The following is an 18,544-nucleotide window of genomic DNA, read 5'->3' as shown; positions in this document are numbered from 1 at the left end:
GAAGTGATCTTCTCTTGATGAGAAGCGGAGGAGATTATGGTTGCAATCACAAAACAGTCCAAATCTTTTCTTACATAACTTTTCAGACTGCCTGCATTTTAAGATTGACAGTGTAACGCTCCAGAGAGCAGCTCCTGATACCTAATTCTTCCAAAACAGACTCTCAGACTCTTTGCAAGAAAAGATTTAATGATCCTGCATCTATCATTGTAATTTCCTTCTTCATGATTCTCAATAACCTATTTAATGATGTATAAATCTCTTTAGAAAGCCAAATGTGCCAGGCTAATAGAAGCTATTTCACATGATTATAATTAACATAAACTGTTTAATGTATGCATGTTTTATTCCAGCCAGACAGTTCCCCTAATTGTTTTCAGTCAGCTTTGGATCTATTTTCAGAAGTTGAAAAAGTATTGTAAGTTTTCTCAAGAGACAAGATTTATATTTACTTTTGTAACAGTTACATCTTAGAGGTCAATCCTGTTTCAAGTAAGGCCCATCACTTTACAAAAATAAGTATTAAAAAAAAAGCAGGTGTTAACCATTTCTACAAAGGATGCTCTGCTTAATTGTGAGAGTCTTGAGATTATGGAACACGGAGGTCTGAGGCTTACACTGAAGCTAATCTGACCAGACTATGTCAAGCACATTTGACTCAATCAGCTGTCCAGATGAACTTCAATTTGAAGTTGACTTTAATAGAGGAAAGTAAACAGCTGTTTCTTTTAAGTACTTTTCCCTTTAACCTCACCTCCACCAAGTGCAAGGAGCTCAAATAGTTATTGTTATCAAGATTGAAACTTCCATTTTATAAAGTGATCTGCAAAAGAAACAAGGGTGAAGTGTGAAAAAACTTTTTCACTCAGCAAGTAGTTAGGGTACAGAATGGACTACCTGGCAGTGTGATGGAAGCAGGTTCAATTGAGGCATTCAAGAGGGCATTTGATGATTATTTCGATAAAAATAATATGCAACAATATGAGGAAACAGCAAGAAAGTGGCGTTCGGTAAATATGCTCATTTAATGAGCTGGTGCAGGCAAGCTGGGCTGAATGGCCTCCTTCTGTGATTTAGTTGCTTTTACTACTTCCTTCCTTCTGCTTTCCAACTAAAACTAACATCCCTCCAGATTCCTGTTTGCTGTAGCTCAAATGAGAGCCCCTCACTCCAGCTTCTGACAATCTCTCTCTATATCCCCACTGAGCTCATTCCATTCAGGAGACCCAAATCTCACTCCCTTGATCTCATTTTCATTCAGGCAATGACCACTCAACTTTCATTCTTTCAGACCTTTGACTCAACAGTGGTGGCAATTACTTCCATCACTAGGGCTCATATTTCTTCCACAAATTCACCTCCAATTCTCTTTCTTTTTTCAAGTTCCTGCTGCAAAATTCCTTTCATGACCAAAATCTAATTCAATCTTTCCAAAAACTCCATTGTTGGTTCAGCATTCAGTTTTGCTAAATACAGTATAATGGTGTGAATTCAAATCATTATTCTGTGCTAAAGTTGTTGCACAAATGCAAGTTGCTGTTGCCAATATTCACATTGTTTTGCACTGGCGTGACATATTCCCTTGCGCTGATTCCCTTGTTGTACTTAGCCTGTAATAATTGCATCTATATTTTGTACATAACAACTGAGAAACAATTTAGGTTTTTATGAACTGAATAAAACTGCAAATTCCAAGAAAGAAAAATCAGTGTAGATTAGTAGATTTAAACAAATTGGTTGTGAATTGGCAGCATTGATGTACCAAAAAAAAAGACATTGGGGTAATGATAAATGCACAATTGAATTATGAGGAGCATATTGTGCACTGCTGGTGAAAAACCATTTCAGCCCATTTCACTTTCATGTTCCAATTTGGCTCTGTGAAGCACAAATTATTGTACCAATGCATTTCTATACTGCCAGTCTTGCTTAAAAATATTCAAAACCTAATTCTTTGATCACGTTTCTACTCAATCCTCCTAATATCTCATACTTGCCCCATAGTCTATTCTTCTTGTCGTACACTCTGCTAAAATGTCATGACGCATATTTTTCTAGACTGAAAAATCTGTTAGATGCAGGTTGCACTTTCATCCTGCCAGCAAAGCTTAAGTTCACAACAGTCAGATCCTACTTCCAAAGGATCCAAGTGTGACTAAACCAACACACTGAAAGTATGTTCAAACCTTATTAATGTGGTTCAAAAATATCATGCCACCTTATCAAATCATTGTAGCAATCAATGATTGGCTTTACTGCAGCTTAAGTGAAAAATGAAAGACTTGTATTTCTATGTAACCTTTCATGATCTGTTAACGTTTCAGTCAATAATAAAATATAGCTTTCTTTAAATCACAGCAAATATTATTGCACTTTTACTTAATAATTACTGTGCCTTTACTTTTTTGGTCCAACTTGTCCCACGTTGACTCTCATACAAATAACCTTTCTAGTTTGCATTCCCACGGCACAGGTTGCCTCACCACTCCAGCTGGTGCTTGAATTAAGAGTAGCTACAGACGAGTCTTCAATACAGGGACCCCAGGGACCAGCCTGCCAGTGATATACAGTACAAGGATGCTCATTACAGCTGCGTATTTCCTGCAAGGCACTGCTGTTTGGACACTGTGCTGCTCCTATTCAAAAACAAATAATATAAAAATAACATTTGTGTTTTCAAAAGACATTAGTGGCACTTCTTACAGTTAAATAATAACTGCTCTAAATTAAAAAAAGACACATGAAGCTGGCTTGAAACTACGCAAGTTGTCATTTATTCAATTGCAGTAGTAAACTGATTCTGATTTTTATGTGACAATGCTGTTCTAATTAATATCAAGAATCAATACTAGGGCATCATGTGTATTTGCAGCCTATACTAATGACATAGACAGCAAGACAGTAACATTGTTCAAAGGTGTGAAGAGGATATAAAGACATTGCATGGAGATTGGGACAGGTTAAGTGAGTGTGCAACACCGAAGAAAGTGTGAAGTTATTCGCTTTGGCCATATGAATAACAAAGTAGAATACCTTTTCAAAGTTGTGGAACCTGTAAATGTGAATGCTTATGGAGATTTGTGCATGGAACATAAAAGCCAGCGCAGTAATCAAAAACAAGAATACTGAGATCTCAATTAAAAACAAAAACTGCTGTAAATATTCAACAGATTATGGCAGATTCCGTGGAGACAGAGTTAACATTCAGGTTTGTGAACTTTCAAGAGAACTGGAATAAGTTAGAAATATGATACATTTTCAGCAAGAGAGTGGGATAAAGACAAAAGGAAGGTCTGTGGTTTGGTGAAATTGAAAGACAGAGGAGTTAATTTTCCACAATGGAAGAGAATGACGATGGGGCAAGAGAAGAAAAAGAAGTTAGCCTGCAGGTTCAGCAAGCATGTCTGCCTTTATTTCAAACACATTGGAATATAAGGATTCAAAACAAGTCCTACAATTGGCAGGGGCTTTGGTGAGACCACAGCTGGAATCCGTGCACAGTGTTGTGTCTCTATCTTTGAGGAAGGAAGGATATATTCATAATGGAGACAGTACTGTAAAGATTTAGAGGACCAGTCCCTGGATAAAAGGTTTATCCTTTGGGAAGACAAGTAAATTGGGTCTGTAATCTTTGAAGCAGAAGAGTTGATCTCATTGCAACATTAGTTATTCTAAAGGGACTTGACAGAGCACAGAGTGAGCTATTGTTTTCTGCTGGCTGTTTTCTCAATTCACTCATGGGATGTGGGCATCATTAGCTAGGCCAAGATTTATTGCCCAACTCTAATTATCTTTGAGAAGGTGGTTGTGAGATGCCGTCTTGATCTGCAGCAGTTGATGTAAGGTTCATCCAAATTGCTGTCAAGTCGGAGTTCCAGGATTGTGGCCCAGTGACATCGGAGAGACGGCGATATAGTTCCAGCATATTGTGCGTATTTCCTGGAGGGGAAATTAGAAGTGATAAGGTTCCCATGTGTCTGCAGCACTTGTCCTTATGGGTTAGGAAAGTGCTGTCAAAGAAACCTGAGTGAGTTGCTGCAGTGCATCTTGTGGATGGTAAACACTGCTGTGTCTCTGAGTCAATGGTGAAGTGAGTGAATTTTGAAGGTGATGGATAGGGTGCCAACTAGGTGTTTTGGTTTCTTTTGAACGGTGTTGAGCTTCTTGCATTGTTGGAGTTGCATTCATCCAGGTAAAACGGCGAATATTGCACAAAATTCCTAAAATGTGTACATGTAGATGATGGACAGATATTGGAGAGATGAAAGGTGAGTTATTTGCTACATTTTTAGGCTAGGGAATCAAGGGGAATATTTAGGGGATCAAGGGAGTACAAATTCAGGATGAATGGTAAATCATTCAGGACTGAGATGAAGATACTTTTTTCACTGAAAGGGTTATGAATCATTGAAACTGTCCAGCCAGTAAGGTTTGTGGGTGTAACATAATTGTACGTTTTTAAGGCTGGGATTTTTGGACTTTCAAGGAAACAAAATGTATGAGGAGCAAATGAGAAAGTGGAATTGAATCCCAACATTGGCTATAAATGTATTGAATAGAGGCTCAATGGATCATATGGACTTCTGCAACTTTTATATTCATCAATGATTGTGTAGTGATTGGAATGAGGGTCAAATGGATCTCACTGACTATGAGGTCCTTGATTTGGGCTGATAACCTGAGCCAATCAGGCAGCCCTGGCTGGTAGATATAAACTGGAGATTCAGAGAGTTTCCTCATTCTAGGGACTGGCTCTGAGCTGGTTGGTCAGAGCCCATGTACTGCGCTCATGTAAACAAAAGGTGACTTGGTGATGGGATACCGGCATCTGTGCAGTTATTTCAGTCTGCATATTTGAGTTCAAACTTTAATCACAAGAAGTCCTGTAACTACTTTTGTAAAAGGTTATTTAAGTTTTTTACTGCAATAAGTCACCATTATTTTAGAATAAAAGCAAATAAAGTTAGCAATTTATAAACTGGCGATCAGATGCAATACTTGAAGTATTTTTGTATTTAATGGTCTTCTATTGACTGGTAGTTCACTTGTTTTTAGCGCTACATATAGAAGAATCTAGTTAACTGGGAAAACAGACTGAGTGCAAATAAATTGTTCATGTCCTGGGCTTGATTTTCCCAGACCCATGGAAATGGGGTTGGAGATTGGATGCTAGGGGCAAAAACAAAGGGAAATCACCCTGTTAGGATGATTTCATAAAATATTCCCATTATCAAAGAACTTTTACATGATGGCATGATAATAGCATTAGCTGCCCATTTCAGCCCCCTACCTGTCCCTCCATTGCCAAGACAAACCGCGGCTCCTATTGGAGGAACAGCACCTTATCTTCTGCCTGGGCCCTCTACAGCCCGGAGGACTCAACATTGAGTTCTCCAATTTCAATAACCTCCCTCCCCATTCCCTGACTCCCTTTCCAACCCCTCCCCTTCCTTTCCACTGCTCCCTGCCACCAACCGCATTCATTCCTCCTATTGACCAATCAGGTCATGCCCGCTGCCTCTCTTCACCACCCTACCCCCGCCTTCCCCTTTATCTGCAGCTCCCCCTACACCCATCCCCAGTCCTGAAGAAGGGTTTCACCCGAAATGTCAACTTTTTTTCTGCACCTCCTGATGCTGCCTGGCTTGCTGTGTTCTTCCAGCCTCCTGCCTGTCTACATTCCAATGACGTGAGCAGCCATCAAAGCTGGAATATTTTTGTCACTTGAGAAACGTTCCTCATCATATGTGGAGACACTTAGCTCAATGGAGGTGGCCTTCCTTCAGCAAGTCCAGGAGCCATCAAAATTAAAATAGTCCACAAAACATGTGGATGCAGGATTATAATCGTGCTCAATCCTGCAGAGAAGCTTCACCCCCATCCTGATGTCCAGCTTTTAACAATCTTCAATACAGCCCTTCTGTATTGGCCAATGAGGGAGCCTCATGTTGAAGCATCCTCATGGTTTCCAACCTGCCTCAGCAGCATACAATCTCAGAGAGGAGCTGCTGAAGCTGCAAAGTTGCTGGTTCTCTGATGGGGCCTCTGGCCTCAGGACCCATCCACTGTCTGTATCTCAATGGCAAGTGCGGGGATGGTCAGTTAGCTGGCTGTGTCCTGCAGGACTGCATCACCAGTCCAATTGTCAACAAGTTTGGCTTGAGACCTCATTTGGGCCCAACATCAAATTTCAAAACTCATGGGAGCTTCCAGCCCAATGAGTTCCCTACATGTGAATTTGGAAAAACAATCCCAACTCTTTCATCTATTACTGAATGGTTAATAGGTTTAATGAGACCAGCCTTGTAACAAGAATTCCATCTAGTTATCCCGTTAAGTCTTGTACGTGAATTATCATCCAGTGGTGAGAGTGAAAATTGGTGGTGAGGGGAAAAAAAGGCCCAGGTCATCCAACAGGAAGACAATCTTTGCTGAAGCATAGACAGGAGTTGTGCATTGTGAAATGGGGATTCTGACTAGACCAGAAATTTCTAGTCATTGTATTACATTTAACCAACTTTGTGAAATGTTTGATAAAGGAAGTTCTTTGCATTTAGTTTATGAGACCTACTTATTGAATATGCATACTGTTTGAGGAGGTGATGATCTGGTGGTTTTATCACTAGACTATTAATCCAGGGACCCAGGTAAAGTTCTGGGAAACACAGTTCAATCTCACCATTGCAGATGGTGGAACTTTTATTCAAGAAATTTCTAGAATTATGTGTCTAATGGTTTTATGGTCATTATTGTAAAACTCTTCTGTCCTCTCCTGTTCTGACCTATGTTTGACTCCAGACCTACAGCAATATGGTTGACTCTTTCCTGACCTCTGAACAATTAGGGATGGACAATAAACATTGGCCCAGTCATGGCCACATCCCATGAATGAATTAAAAACAGTTTGACTCATAAAATTCACAACACTCAATATACATACAGCTCTTCAACTGGAATTAAATTTTAGTCGTCAAAAATATTCAATGACAGGTGAAACGGCAGGACTCAATGAAACCTAGTTATGTGATGATGGCTACTTTTATAAATGAAACATATTTACCAGTAATTGTGATACAGATGACGAATGATAGGACCCTAGGAAGTGAAAGACTTCGGTTAAGGAGGCAGATGAGATACTTGCCTTCATTAGTTGAGGCAATGAATACTAGAGCAGGTAGGTTATAATGGAGCTGTATCAGATATCAGTTAGGCAATAGTTGGAGCACTTAAGCAGCCATCAAGACATTTAAGAGATATTTAAATGAGCATTTGAAATAGCAGAGCATATAAGGCAATTTCTGGAAAATAGGATTAGAAGAGGTAGACGTTTGATGATCAGTAAAGACATGATGGGCTGAAAGGCCTTTTTCATGCTGTGAGAACTCCATGACTTTATGAATCTGGCATTAATCACCACGCTATTGGAAGGGTGCTATTGCAGTAGACAGCGCGCAAAGGACATTCACCAGAATGCTGTCTGGCATGGATCAATTCAGCTATGAGTCTAAATAGTTGGGGCATTCTCCTTACAGTAGAGAAGACTGATGGGTGACTGATTAAGGAGTACAACATCACAAGTGGTATAGGTAGGGTAGACAGGAACAAAAATATTCTCTTTGAGGAGTTAATTAAAGGGGGAATGGATTAAGGGAAGGTTGAGAGGGGATTTAAGGAAGAATCTTTTCACCCAGAGAATAATAAGTATCTGGAACTCACTGACTGAAAGGGTGGTATAGATGGAACCATTACAGCACTTAAGACGTATTTAGATTAATACTTGAAGTGCCTCAGCAGACAAGACTATGGACCAAGTGCTAGAAAATGGGACTAGAATAGATAAAGATTTGATGACCAGCATGACACAATGGGACAAAGGATCTCTTTTATTGCTGTCAACCTATGGCTCTATATTATCATCAGTTTTACAGCACTGAATTATGACAGTTAACACTGTAGAAAAATCACCTCCTGTTTCTTTGATCATCATCACCTGATGTGTATCAATACAGTTACAGACCATCAAGTGATCTGACAAGTATAAATTGGTAGATTCCCTGATAAAACGGAACACTAAAGGGCAGAATTGGGTGTAACTATAAGCATTTTTAATTAACCTGTTCAGACTTGTTAAGTCACACCTCTGGGTCAGGTAGAACCTAAACCTGGACTTTTTGACCTGGAGATAGGCACTACCTATGCCACAGCAGCCATGAGTAGAACCAAAGCTTTGTTCATCACCTGAATGTCTGGAGAGGTGTTCCTTATTATAAGAATCAATCAACTCAATTAATAGCATCGAATATAATTTCAATAGTTTAAATTTATGCAGATAATGTTAGCTATTGTTTTAATTAAATCATTAATAATGTGTTCTTTTCACAAAAACAGCATAAAAGAATCTATCCAGTTTGTGGGATTGATGATCGTACCTTCAGCTGCGTATGCAAGAATTGAGCGTGCGCGCATCTGTTTACCCTCGGTGTTCTTGCCAGAGCAGGTATATGAGCAGGATGACCATTCTGACCATTTGCTGAGAACACAATCTCTTGGACACGGAACGTTGCACAATACTGGAACTGGATAGATAGCTTCTCTACACAAATTTCTGTCGACCACATCTTCTGTGAGCAGAAGAAAAACACCAACAGCTCATTAGAGCGAAAGAAGTAAATCAGAGCCCACATGGACAAAATCAGAAACATTTGACAGAAGTAAGATAGCAAATAGCCTAGTAATTGTAACTTTTAAAATATTAACATATATTCGCAATTCTAAATATTGAATGAATAATTTTATTGTCACGTGTGTTTTATAGTGAGAAAAATGCAGTGAAAAGCTTTTCCACTGTCACCATGATCGGGTGCCAGTTTGAAGAGAATACGAAAAGAAACAGAAAGATATAGATTAAACAGTGTCCATCAGTCCAGAGATAGTTCATTATCAACAATGCCTGCACCACCATTCCTCCTTCACCGCTTTGCCGCTGCCAACCCCAACCTATGATGAAGCTGCCGATCCTCAGGCACCAGCTTTTGCCACTGGGTCAATTCTTCTCCACCACCGCCTCGCTATCGCCTGTGCCTTGCCCACCACCATCAGAGTCACATCTCTTGCTACTAAGCCCATCTCAATGTCACGGTGGTGCCTTTCCACCACTGCTTCGCTGCCACTAGCGTCTGGCCCAACCAATGACAATGTTGCCAATTGTCAGGTGCCATTTTCTTCCATTAGGCCTACTCTACCATATCCCCTCTGTCCACTCTAACGCCAACTCCCTTGCTCGCCCCAGAAAACTAAGTAGGGGCTCACTTGCTGTTGCCACGAGGTCTGCGCTTGGGTTTCTTGCCGATGCCATCTGAGCACGATGACAAGAGGTAAGTTAAAAAAAAAGCAAAGCAGTCAGAGCAGATGGGCCACTGCTCAGGAGACCTACTCTGCCACCACCTTGATGATGTGATTGCCTTTTTAGGGTTAAATAAAATACATTATATTTTGTGCATAACAAAGCCCCACAGACAACAATGAGACAATGACCACAGATCTATTTTTTAATGGATTTGTTTAATCTAAATAGAAGTCAGATACGAGAAATACCTTCTCCACTCTTATTCAAACAGTGCCATGGGACTTTTTACATGCGAATGACTGGGCTGTCAGGTCCTCAAGTTTATTGTATCATTTGCCCTGAGCCCTGAACTGGAGTGTTAGGCTGGACCTTGCATTCCAGTCTCTGTAGAGAGATTGACGCCTGGATTTTGCAGAGTGCCTGTCCACTCCCCACTTCATTCTTGAATAAAAGATCAGTTAGGATGTCACACGTGAAAAACCCAGTTTTAACTGGCTCTGGGTAAAGTTGTGAGGTTACCTGCCCCAACTGCCCTCCCAGGAAGTACATTCCAGATCTGCATCAACCTCTGGGCGAAAAAGCTTTTCCTCAAATCCCCTCAAAGTTTCCTGCCTTTCAAATTATGTCCCCTTCTTACTGACCCTTCTATTCACCTTGTCAATGTCCCTCATAATCTTATACATATCTATCAGTACCCCCTCAAAAGAGTTTCTGAATTATGCTTAGGGCCCTTGCACAAGGCAGTTTTTGTCAAGTGCATGTAGTCCCTCTCCAATGCAGAGGTTAAAAAAATTAATAAAGCTTTTTGGTGGCTCTTGCTAACAATTGAGTCGAGTCCATTTAATTTCCACGACAGTACCTGTGAAACATTTCTCTTTTTTACTTTTTATCCAGTCCTGAATATTCATAGAAATCCATAGCTTTCTGAGCCTGTTGCTCCTATTTTTCACCAAAAAGCAATATATTTTGCCTGTGCTCCCCCAACCCCTCCACCCGCTACCTTTCTGAATGCCTTGCACTGTCCAACTACAGACTTGCCCTCAAGTAGTTGCTCACTGTTTGAGAGATGGCCACTGTTGGGGGTACAGTCAGAACCAAAAGATGAAGAGATTATGGAACCCGAACTGAAGATAAGTGTGGGATGTGAGAGGAACCCAGCTGACAGCCCCAGCAAGTATGTTGAGAGAGCTAGACCAGGTTTGGGCAGCCGGATGTTTGGATAATGACCTTGACAAGGAGGTTCGGGAGGGAGAATGGTGACACTGGTGACAGTAAAGGAGGCTCATCTTTCACTTCTTGTTTGACACCAGCTTATTCAGTAAATTGGCTTGTCAAACAGTTTGAGCTGAGATTCTCCCTGTCATAGATAAAACAGAGCTGACTACAGGATAAGGTTTCTTAGGCCACAAAATGGGTGGGAAGGCTGCAGGTAGGCCATGCAATACACTTTACAAACCCACTTCCACTTTGGAACATGCTAGTGGAGGGCCGTGGAGTACAGTCCTGAGTTGGCACAAATGGTCAACACATAGCATTAATTATCCTTGTACATAAAATCCTGAAAAGGAGTTTGAAAAATGTATAAATATCTTGGATCGGTCATGCTCCAAAACAATTCATAACTAAACACACTTATTAAAACAAAAATGTCCTGTTACAAACTCAGATTTCAAGTTTCATTGAATTGTTCATACTCAGCACATTGGTTAACATGCTGTAATAAAATTTGTTTGCCTTATTTTAATGCATTAATAATTTGATTACTAACTAATTGTGTTGAAAGAACATGAGAGAAGTGGGTTAATCAATGCAATAAATATAATGCTTGCAGGATGTCTACTCCAATGTGATGGGTGGTTTAACCTAATACATTATTATTGTGTTCATAATGTGAGTAGATCCTGCTGAAGTACAATCTGACTTTCAAATTGTTCTGATCTGATTTACCATTGCATATCGATTTTCAGACTTACTACGCAATCATTTTATGTGCTTGGGGCTGAACTAAATGCTGAAATGTGGCCTTGCTCAAAAATCTAATTGCCTTTTAGTGAAGCTAAGTCCCTAACGTTATGAATAGTGAAGTAGACTATTTTTTGGAGAGGGAGGTAAAAATATTACTGCTCACCACGCAGCCAAACAGTAAGCAGTGAATGGATTTAAACACGTGAACTCCTGCATTACAATATTTCTATAAGTCTTTGCACAGCTACTTGCCTGCTCATGTGGCATCCTCTCTTTTCCTGAGGAAGACCTTTTGCAAATGGGATTCCAAGAAAACTCACAGACATGCATGAATTCCAATTTCCAGAAAATCTCTACAGAATGTGATGATTCCACCAGATGTCATTTATATGTTGCATGTTTTTTGAATGCATTTTGGGAAGGGATGGGAACAATTGCAAAGCTTACCCTGAATTTATGAACCAGTTAACATTGCACCAACATTTTCTTTATAATTGCTGCAATGAAGCACAGAACTGAAGGGACAGTTGGCCATTAGTTACACATCTAGTTCAAGTCATTAAGCTGTCTGTAGAAGCACAAGTAGACTTTTATCCCAGAAAGCCAATTGCAATCAGTTGGACAGGTTGCGATGTCTTAACAAGTTCTACTTATTTTTCTTTTTGCTGTGTGGTTTTCAGGCCACATCTAAGTGTTTGGGTTGAAAACAAACTGATGAAGGATAAGGCAAGGCGAACAACTGTCTTCATGCTAAGGTTTCTTTAGAACTCTGGTTAATGCATCCTAACACTATGTACAATTATACTCAGTAATTTGAGATATACCAGCTTCTACTTTTGCAGTTACCTTGTTGGAAGACCATTATCTATTTGAGTTTCTCTTTTCAAATCCCAGTTTCTCTGTTTGCACTGTGCTGTTTGTGCCTATTGAGGACCAGCTCCGAAGTCATTACAAAATTGCTCCAGGTTCCTAAAGCCCTCATACAATAATTTTAATTTCTTGAAAGTATTTTCCTGCACTCTGACAACACTGCAGTAACATGAAACTTATTAAAACAAACCCAATTGATCCTACAAGTTATCATTTGAGGGAATCTTCAACTTTGCTGTTCATAAACCTTACAATGACCAGATGTTAGCCCCTGGAAGTTGATTATGATCAATATAGCTTCCGATTGGTAAAATGTGCATATTCATTAAGGATTATTGGAGGTCCAGGCTGGTGAAGCACACTAATTTATATGGTGCCAGATAATGCAAATTTTGCTGAACACGGTCAGAAAATAGCAGAAAGTGATACCTGATTCCCCTTACTGTGAGCTCAATCAGTTAGAGTGCTCATGTCATTGTCACACAATAAATTCGAAGATATCCTGTTGAACAGGAAGCTGACTGATAGCAAAACATTGACTGATTCTTCACATGGCACAGTGGGAACTGTGCCAACATGATGTTCCCATTGATAGTGAACAGTTGATATTCTGTATGAGGAAGTACATCAAAGATGAATCTGTGTAAGTTCAAACACCACCATGCAGTAGATGCACAAGTACTATCACATTGAAGTAAATGCAGAACAAACTATACCAACAGCACTTGTATTTCCTGACTCTATAGTCCTGCTCTAAACTTCTTTTCTGTCCATTTCACTGTTCCTTCCAACTGTGCCTCTCAAATGACAGATTACAAAACAAAGTCATATAATGCAACAGAGAAAAAGAATATAACCTGAACTAGAACCTGAAACTGCTCTCCCTTACTGCGATTTAAATTCTACCTCTTCACAGTTCTGATGCACACACTGCAGACAGAGCTGTGCTTGAAGTTGCAATTTGACATAAGATTTGATTTTCAATAAATAGTTTTTTAGTTGCACAGAACTTGATTTTCTAAGAAAAAAATTAACAAATCCTAGCTGTTAACTGTCAATCAGCATTAATGGGGCATTCTCCATAGTTATGCCGCAACTAATCAAAGTCTCCTTGGCAAGCAATCAGCACTGCCCTTTCATGTAGTATAAATGTTGATTTTTCTTCCATGAATTTGTACATTTACAAAACTATCCTGATGAATTAAAACATTTTTTTTACAGCACTAATTTTAAGTGGGTACATTATGGAGCTGAAACCTACCTGGGCCACCAGTGCGACTTCCTCAGCTTCCCTCAATACTGATTGAAATATGTGAGGAATCAGGTATGCTTGTGAATAAACATCTGTATGCCTGCACAAGGAGACTGTGATACAAACACACTGCTAAATGTCCTTGTTTATTGTCAAGCAATAAAAGGTATTTTTAACTTTCTAAAGGGTGTGTAATTTCCTGCATAGATTACCAGTAAACATTGTTTTAAAGCATATTTCTCATGCTAAATGTAAAATATTTTATCTAAATAACAAATTTAAAAAGTGTAGAACCATATATGAGAAGTCCTCACATACGAGCAGAAAGAATGTTGTATTCTTTAAGATAGTGTTCTTAACGAAAAGAAAGGTTTCTGTTATTCCATGCTTTTAGAACAAAAATCATTGAGTAGTACGGCATAGGAATATTCCCTTCAGCCTAACACATCTGCATAAATCATGATGCCATTCCAAATGGATCCCATCTGTCTGGATATTGTTCATATCCCTCTATTCTCTGCCTGTACATGTATCTATCAAAATGCCTCCTAAATCCTCCTCACATATCTGCTTCTACCACTTCTTGTGGCAGCACATTCCAAGCACCCACCACCCTCTGTGTGAAAAGCTTGCCTCGCACATCTACTTCAAACTTTCCCTCTCTCACTTTAAATCTATGACCCTCAATATAGAGATTTCCATCCTAGAAAAGAGACTCTGACTATCTGTCCTATCCAGGCCTTTCACAATTTTATATACTTGTATCAGGACATTCCCCAACCTCTGACACTTGGTGAAAACAATTCAAATTTGTTCAACCTCTTCTTACAGCTAATACAATCCAATCCAGGCAACATCCTGGCAAAGCTCTTTTGTATAATCTCCACATCCTTCCTATAGTGACCAGAACTACATACGATACTCCAAATATGGCCCAACTCAAGTCTTATACAGCTGCAACATGACTTGCCAACTTTTATACTCAATGCCTTGTCCAATGAAGGTAAACACGTTGTAAGCCTTCTTTATCATCTTATCCACTTGTATTGTCACTTTCAGAGGGTTATGAACTTGCATCCCAAGATTTCTCTGTACATCAATACTCCTAAGGGGTCCTGCCATTTACCATATACTTTCCTTTAACAGTTGATCTCCCAAAATGCCTCACTTCATACTTGTCTGAATAAAATTTTATCAGCCTTTTATCTGTCTAACTTTCCAACTGATCCATATCCTGCTGTATCCTTTGACAACCTTCCTCACTATCCATGACTCTACCAATCCTCAAGTCATCTGCAATCTTACTGATCAGATCACCTACCTTTTCATCCAAATCATTTGTATATATTACAAACAACAGAGATCTCAGCACTAACCCTTGCAGAACACCAATGGTCACAGAATTCTAGTCAGAAAAGTACCCCTCCAGAAATAACCAAGCTAATTTTGTATCCAATTTACCAACTCACCATGGATCCAATATGACCTAATCTTCTGACCAGCCTATCATGAGGGACTTGTCAAATGCTTTAATAAAGTTCATGTAGATCATACCCCCTGCCCTACTCTCATCAATCATCTTCAACACTTCCTCAAAAAACTCAATCAAGTTTGCGGGACAAAATTTTCCTTGCACAAAGCAATGCTGACCATCCCAAATATGTCCATTATTTTCCAAATGCAAGTAAATCTTGTCACTAAGAATCTTTTCCAATAATTTCCCTTCCACTGATATAAGGCTCACTGGCCTATAATTTCCTGGATTATCCTTGTTGCCCTTCTTAAACAAAGAAATAATATTAGCTATTCTCCAGCCTTCTGGGAGCTTGCCTGTGGCTAAAGAGGATGTAACGATCTTTGTCAAGGCCCCCAGGTAATCTCATCCCATGCCTCCCACAGTGTCCTTAGATAGTTCCAATTCGGGCTTGGGGACCTATCTATCTTAATGTTTTTCAAGACACTCAACCCCTCCTACTTCTTCATATCAACATACCCCTCCGTAATCTTACCATAATCTGTGTCCTTCTTTTTTGGTGAATACTAATGCAAAGTACTTATTAAAGACCCACTTCCTCCAGCTCCACACATAATTTCTCTCCTTTGTCTTTCAGTGTCCCTATCCTTTCCCTAATTACTCTTAAAATGCCTTGGGATTCTCCTTAACCCTACTTGTCAAAGAAATTTCATGGCCACTTTTACTCCTCATAATTCCTTATGTAAGTTCTTTCCTGCTTCCTTATCCCTAATCTTGCCATCCTTACCTTTCATCCTCACAGGAACATACTGGTCCTGTTTTCTGAACAACTGGCCTTTAACAGACCCTCAACTGTCAGATATGGATTAACACTCAAACAGGATTTGCCCCTGATCTATGTTCTCCAGTTTCTGCCTAATACTGTTTTAATTTAGCACTTTTACCAGAGAGCCCATCTTATCCTAATTATCTGAAAACTTGTAGAATTATGATCACTGCTTCCAAAAGGCTTCTCACTGAAAATTTGATCACTCGGCCAGGACATACCTCAATACAAGGTTGAGTACAGTCCCTTCCCTATTAGGACCGTATACATATTCTTTCAAGAAACCCTCTTGGTTACACCTAACAAATTCTGCCCATTTAAGTTCCTGGCACTAAAGGAGTCCCAGACAATGTACACAATAACAGCCCTGTTTTTACATTTGTCCATGAATCTGCCTACATGTCTATTCTTCTATGTCCAGCTGGCTTTTGGGAGGCATATAGTATAACCCCATCATAGTGTCTGTACCTTTCCTAAACCTGGGTTCTTCCCATATGGTCTTGCTGGATAAGCCCTCCAAAATATCCTCTCTTAGTGCAACTGTGACATTCTCCCTAACACTTTTACATGCCTCTCCATCATTCCTGAATGATTGAGCTGCCAGACCTACCCTTCTCTTAATAAAGCTTCTGTAATGGCTACATCATTGTCATTCCGTGTACTAGTGTAAGCTATTACCTCATCTAACTTACTTGTTATCCTCCTTGCATTAACATAAATACACTTCAGAACACCTCATACTCTTGTTCTGAGAAGATATCTCTGCTGAAGCTTTTTCCTTTATTAAATATTTTGCCAGCTGCCTGGTTTCTCAAAGGAGGTCAAAGTGTTCGGCTTATTTCTAGCTCCCTGTTAATGCAGGCTTCAGCCAAAGGGCTTGACTTGAGAGTTCTCTCTCGTGATTCCTTGCCTCCACTGCAAAATGTTACAGTGTGTGTTCAATATAGATAAGAATGCGATCCAAACAGGACTTAAAACCTGAGGCTTTCCACATTGAACTGCATTAAATAGGAGGGGAAATTGCGGTCTTTGAAGAAGGAGGCCATCTGGGTTGTTCGGTATTGGAACTGGTCCTCCTGGGAGCAGATGCGGCGAAGGCGAAGGAATTGGGAATATGAGGGGATAGCGTTTTTACAGGGGGCAGGGTGGGAAGAGGTGTAACATAGGTAGCTGTGGGAGTCAGTCGGTTTATAGTATACGTCCGTGTTGAGTTGGTTGTCCGAGATAGAGATGGAGAGGTCTAGGAAGGAGAGGGAGGAGTCTGAGACGGTCCAGGTAAATTTGAGGGCGGGGTGGAAGGTGTTAGTAAAGTGGATGAACTGTTCAACCTCCTCGTGGGAGCACGAGTTAGCGCCAATACAGTCATCAATGCAGCGGAGGAAAAGGTGGGGGGTGGCGCCAGTGTAGCTGCGGAAGATGGACTGTTCCACATATCCAACGAAGAGGCAGGCATAGCTAGGGCTCATGCGGGTGCCCATGGCTACTCCTTTGGTTTGGAGGAAGTGGGAGGATTGGAAGGAGAAGTTGTTAAGAGTGAGGACCAGTTCAGTCAGTCGAAGGAGCGTGTCAGTGGAAGGGTATTGGTTGGTTTGGCGGGAAAGGAAGAAGCGCAGGGCTTTGAGTCCTTTGTGATGGGGGATGGAGGTGTACAGGGACTGAATGTCCATGGTGAAGTTAAGGTTTTGGGGGCCGGGGAAGTGAAAATCATGGAGGAGGTGAAGGACATGGGTGGTGTCCCGAACATAGGTGGGGAGTTCTTGGACTAAGGGAGACAGGACCGTGTCAAGGTATGCAGAAATGAGTTCAGTGGGGCAGGAGCAGGCTGAGACAATGGGTCGGCCGGGGTAGTCAGGTTTGTGGATTTTGGGCAGGAGGTAGAAATGGGCGGTGCGGGGTTGTGGGACTATGAGGTTGGAGGCGGTGGATGGTAGATCCCCTGAGGTGATGAGGTTCTGGATGGTCTGGGAGATGATGGTTTGGTGGTGGGAGGTGGGGTCATGGTCAAGGGGGCAGTAGGAGGAGGTGTCCGAGAGCTGGCGTTTAGCCTCAGCAATATAGAGATTGGTGCGCCAAACTACCACCGCGCCTCCCTTGTCTGCCGGTTTGATGGTGAGGTTGGGGTTGGAGGGCTGCACGTTCCGAGGGTGAGAGGTTGGAGTGGGTGAGAGGGGTGGAGAGATTGAGGCGGTCAATGTCACGGCAGCAGTTGGCTATGAAGAGATCGAGGGTGTGTAAGAGGCCAGCACGGGGTGTCCAGGTGGACCAAATTCCAATACCGAACAACCCAGATGGCCTCCTTCTTCAAAGACCGCAATTTCCCCTCAGACGTGGTTGATGATGCCCTCCACCACATCTCCTCCACTTCCCGCTCCTCCGCCCTTGAACCCTGCCCCTCCAATCGCCACCAGGACAGAACCCACTAGTCCTCACCTACCACCCCACCAACCTCCAGATATATCGGATCATCTTTTGTCATTTCCGTCACCTCCAAACAGACCCCACCACCAAGGATATATTTCCCTCCCTACCCCTATCAGCGTTCCGGAAAGACCACTCCCTCCATGACTCCCTTGTCAGATCCACACCGCCTACCAACCCAACCTCCACTCCCGGCACCTTCCCCTGCAACCGCAAAAAATGCAAAACGTGCGCCCACACCTCCCCCCTCATTTCCCTCCAAGGTCCAAGGGATCCTTCAATGTCCATCAGAAATTCACCTGCACCTCCACACACATCATTTACTGTATCCGCTGCACCCGATGTGGCCTCCTATGTATTGTGGAGACAGGCCACCTACTTGCGGAACATTTC

At 41.1% G+C, this 18,544-nt stretch overlaps 1 protein-coding gene across 1 annotated transcript in view; it reads right to left on the bottom strand.

The window, feature by feature from the left end:
- Positions 1 to 18,544, bottom strand: part of LOC140480487 (thrombospondin type-1 domain-containing protein 7A-like) — a 391,066-nt gene that overhangs the window by 103,835 nt on the left and 268,687 nt on the right. The window contains exons 7-8 of the mRNA XM_072575404.1: positions 8,430 to 8,621; positions 2,402 to 2,636 (exon numbers count right to left, since the gene is read on the bottom strand). Of these exons, the coding sequence (XP_072431505.1) occupies positions 2,402 to 2,636; positions 8,430 to 8,621 (427 nt within the window). The remainder of the gene's footprint in view (positions 1 to 2,401; positions 2,637 to 8,429; positions 8,622 to 18,544) is intronic.

This window comes from Chiloscyllium punctatum, chromosome 8 (assembly GCF_047496795.1).
Source record: "Chiloscyllium punctatum isolate Juve2018m chromosome 8, sChiPun1.3, whole genome shotgun sequence".
Lineage (NCBI taxonomy): Eukaryota > Metazoa > Chordata > Chondrichthyes > Orectolobiformes > Hemiscylliidae > Chiloscyllium > Chiloscyllium punctatum.
Note: the sequence above shows the minus strand (reverse complement) of the source record. Positions and strands in the feature narration are given on the sequence as shown.